Source organism: Solenopsis invicta, chromosome 1, assembly GCF_016802725.1.
Source record: "Solenopsis invicta isolate M01_SB chromosome 1, UNIL_Sinv_3.0, whole genome shotgun sequence".
Lineage (NCBI taxonomy): Eukaryota > Metazoa > Arthropoda > Insecta > Hymenoptera > Formicidae > Solenopsis > Solenopsis invicta.
In genome coordinates, this window is record NC_052664.1 from 27,387,798 (window position 1) to 27,392,366 (window position 4,569).

A 4,569-nucleotide genomic window follows, 5' to 3' on the forward strand; every position below is an offset into this window, starting at 1 on the left:
TAGGTATCTTCAAAACTCTACGCGTAGGAGTATAGATACACGCACCGGCAGAAATGGTGTCTCTCGACGCTAGCGCTCGGTTGCCGCACACACGCGGAGCCGCGCTCGTACGTGTGTCTAGGCTGCGCGGCGACGATCGGGGTGCGGGCGGTAAGTGGTGGGGGGCTTTACGATAGTGCATCCTCCTCGCTCGACGCTGGGTCGAGAGAGAAAGCATTATTCGACGTGATACCATGGGCGAAGTCGGTGTCCTCTGCTTATATTTTTCATTGCATTTTCTTGTAGTCAATTTCGAGAGCTTTCCAAAACACTATAAATAAGTTTATTTTGGTTAAGGACTTTCCGAGTTATGACGCTTGAAGGTTACAGTACACCGTAACTTTCAAGCCTCACAACTCGGAAAGTACTCAACAAAAATAAACTTTCTTATAGTGTTTTGGAAAGGTCTTGACACCAGCTATTAGATTCTGGAACCAAAAATGAGGTGTCCTATTTAAAAAAGTTAATGTTATTTTGATCTGACCTTGGCGACGCCATCCAAGGTCAAACTGATAAAATTAGTAAATAGATCTTTTAAAACCCTACAACTTTTGTCTGAAACATTTTTCTTTAAAATGTCGCGTTTACGAAAAAATCGGGTGGGACGGGTGGTCTGGGACACCCGGTATAACATCCTAAAGAATTCCAAAAAAATTTTTTTAAATACAGGTTTTTGTCAATTCTGAGTTCATTTTCAAATGCAAAGATTCTGTTTCTGACTTTCTAGAAAAAAAATTCTGTGTGCATCTGAAAATGAACTCAAAATTTATGACATCGATTTGATGAAGATTTCTCTTTGGGGTATGTAATAATTTTATTGCGTTATAACTTTCTGTGTATTGTGTTATTCAATTTATAATAATTTACATAACTTGCATTATCTACTTGTATTATGTAAATTAAATGAATTATTTATATTTCAAACATAAGCTTTTATATTTTACGCACAAATCTTGCTTTTAGAATTACTACATATATTTATATATGTTTGTTATTTATTAATATTATATTTGTATTTTTCAGAAAAACAAATAGTGCGCCAGGGACCTGCTGTGCTCCAGCAAAGGCTGGAGCAGATGGAAAGTAGTATTCAGGCCGTGCACATGATGCTGCAGGAGTTGCAGCAACAGCGGCAGCAACCGCAGCAGCAGATTGACCGCTTAGAACAAGCGGTCAATCTGCTGTTACAACGGCAAATGCCGCAACAGGAGCAACCACAGCAGGAGCAGCCGCTGCAGGAGCAGCCGCTGCAAGAGCAACCGCTGCAGGAGCAACCGCTGCAGGAGCAATCCCAGCAGCAATTGCAACAGCAGCAAAATAATAGTAATAAAATATTTATATTTAAATGTATATATGCACACACACACACACACACACACACACACACACACACGCGCGCGCGCATATGAAATGATTAATTTTACATCTATTTATATTTATTTCCAGTCCGTCGAAACGGACCAGGGCATGGGCGTTCCCGCGCCCGCTGGTACCGCCAACGCGGAATCCTCGGCGGCAGAGGCGGGAGAGGCAGAGGCAGGAGAGGAAGGGATGGACAAAGAAGAGGAAGGGGTGTAGGCGGTACAACGATTATATACAAATATTATAATACATATAATAAATAAAAAAAATATTTAAAAAAATGTAAATGACTGTCCTTTTATTTTTATCCCATTAACATACTTGGCCATAACATTATCGAAAGAGTGTATAAAATATTTTGTCCGTAAGGACATCGCTCGAAAGAGTGTGTAGAATATTTTGTCCGTAAGGACATCGCTCGAAAGAGTGTGTAGAATATTTTGTCCGTAAGGACATCGCTCGAAAGAGTGTATAAAATATTTTGTCCGTAAGGACATCGTTCGACAAGAACGAGCGTGTCAATGTAAACACGCAAACACACACACACACACACACACACACACACACACACACTGAGGGAAATGTAAAAAATTTATTTTGAAAGTGATATTTAATCAGTTACATTATTTTGCAATGTTAACTAATTCCATTTTTTATGCGACTAGTTAATATTGTAAAACAATGTAGCTGATGAAATATTGCTTCTAAATCGTATTACTTTTAAGTATAGATAAGAATTTTTTACATTTTCCTCCTGACGGAAGAGACCACCACCTTCTCGCGGTTTCCGTTGAGCAACACTATGTACGTTTGAGTAAATAAATATTTATATAAAATAAAGTAAATGTGAGAAAACAGGTTATAGTAAAAAAATAATTTAAGTAACAGTTATATTTATGATATATATATTTACATACTTGTTAAATAAAAACGCGCATGGTGGCCAAGAGTGGACTTAAATTTTTTAAACATATTTTCATTGCCGTACGAAGTTAATGAATACTGCGCCAGAATTCGACAGAAGAATCTCGAGATTGAAAATCATGTTACAGCAGTAGTAACAGCTATATGTGATTTGAGTGGAGTTGTCGAAATGGCGATGAGACTCGATATTCCCCGATAGGACAACATTTATGAAATTATATGACGAAATCTTGCATACAAATTGTAATCAGCAATTATGTAGGTACATTTAGAAAAATAGATGTAGAAGAATTGACCTTTTATAAAATATTGATAATTGTTCAATTAATTTTGAAGGAGTATTTCGGTAAAACTATAACGATATGCGAATCATTATTTTAGTGATATATTTGCAAAATTAAATTTGTAAAGGAATAATTAGGAAAGATACAGCTATGCTAAACGTAAAACATTTGTAAAAGAATTAATCCAAATAAATGTTTATCAAAATGCACAATTATTTATAAATTATGAGGTAGAAATATTGCTGTATGATATATTACACATTCAGCATGGTAATATTTTAATTAAAGAATCAAATGATTTTTCAAATAATTGTGAAACATTTATATCACGATTTCAGACTTATTTCATGTGTGACAAATATTCCTGAGATGTTATTTTGACAAAACTGCTTCTAATTGTAATAATTTATTATCATCTTAGTGCAATTATTCATAATTTTATAATGATTTCGATACCGTTTGATTCTTTATTTAACATGTCACCATGCTGAATATGTGTAATATATTTCATATTGCAATAGTTCTACATTGTAATTTAGAAATAATTAAGATTTTCGTAAACATGTATATGGATTAATTATATTTATAAATGTTCCATGCATAGTACAGCTATATATTTTTTCTATTTCTTTCTATTTTTGTAAATATACTATTAAGTAAATATATATATTAAGATAAAAATATCGATATATATCGTCATAGTTTTGTCGAATACTTTGAAATATTTTGAAATTACATCGGCAGTTATCAATGTCAATGTCAGTTATCAGTGTCTCAACAACAGGTCAATTCCACATTTATTTTTTTATATACACCTACGTAATTGCCGATTAAAATTTTTATGCAAAATTTATCGTCATATAATTTAATAAATGTTGTAGAAAAATTAAGATTTTCCTACTAACTTATACGTATAAATAATTGTGTATATTATATATATATATATATATATATATGTTGCGCGCGCGCTCGCGCGCTCGCGCGCTCGACTCTGCGCCCGAAAATCGGAATTCGTAGCTGAAAGCAAAGCTATGCCTGTAACAAGAAAGAAAGAGAACGCTCGAGACAGAAGAGGATACAGCGAGAAGGAGAAGAACCGCTCGAGAAAGAAAGAGACAGGAAGACCTCCCCAGTCCCCACTCGTCTCCTTGGCTGTTCGACCGTCGAGCCTCGACGACGCACGCCGAATCAGCCGAATGCCGAGGAGTGGGGAGAGTAGGTCTGTTCCTTCTGGCTGCCGGTGCTGTCCGTGTGCTGCAAATCGGCGCCTCAACGGCATCACTGGCGCGCGGCAGTGAAGCGACCAGAGTCGAACGCTGCAAGCGAGCTAGACCGAGCTAGTAAGCAAGAAAGTCCACGCGCGGCGTGTTTCCAGCGTCGTCCACGGTCGGTCTTCAGGAATTTGTTTCAGTGTTTTTACGCGCCGCATGCGGACGTTCTGGAAGTCGTTTAAGCACTGAAGTGCTTAAGCTTCTGCTAGCTGGATCGGCAGAAAAATTCATATGCGGCATGTTGCTTCTGCCAACGTCGTCCCCGATTGGCCTCCCGAAATTCCTTTTCGAAATGTTCTGACACAAGGCATCGGAACGGTAAGGAAGTTCATTAAGCATGCCCAAGCTTCTCCTATCTCGAACGACAGAATAGTCCACGTGCAATATGTTGTTTCCGCCAACGTCGTCCTCGGTCGGCTCCTCGAAATTCGTCTTCGAAAATTTCTGACGCAAGGCACGGAACCACCGAAGAAATTTATCAAACATTTAAGCTGCTAACTGGAACGGCAGGAATGTGAATAATTTATAGTTATCTTCCTCTCCCAATGGTAATTCCCTCTTCCAGTTCCCACTTCAGGATCTGAAAATAAAAGTGGCCCTCTGCAATTATTTGACCTCTATTAAGCTAGACCCCCCACCAGCGAAAATCAAGTTCGCACTAGGTCAAAAATTTAGTGCTATTTATGTGC

At 37.6% G+C, this 4,569-nt stretch overlaps 1 protein-coding gene across 1 annotated transcript; it reads left to right on the plus strand.

Annotated features, from left to right (window-relative positions):
* The first annotated feature begins 673 nt into the window (after positions 1-673).
* LOC120358344 (protein FAM170B-like) lies at positions 674-1,960 on the plus strand. Its single transcript, XM_039452293.1, has 2 exons — positions 674-1,362; positions 1,486-1,960. Exons 1-2 carry the CDS (start codon positions 1,116-1,118, stop codon positions 1,662-1,664), a joined length of 426 nt encoding a protein of 141 aa, XP_039308227.1. The 5' UTR covers positions 674-1,115; the 3' UTR covers positions 1,665-1,960.
* The last annotated feature ends 2,609 nt before the right edge of the window (positions 1,961-4,569 follow it).

Coding starts and splice junctions, on each gene's coding strand:
- LOC120358344 (XM_039452293.1), top strand. CDS start 1,116: ATGGAAAGTAGTATTCAGGCCGTGCACATGATGCTGCAGGAGTTGCAG. Junction 1,363..1,485: donor GCAACAGCAGCAAAATAATA/GTAATAAAATAT, acceptor ATTTATTTCCAG/TCCGTCGAAACGGACCAGGG.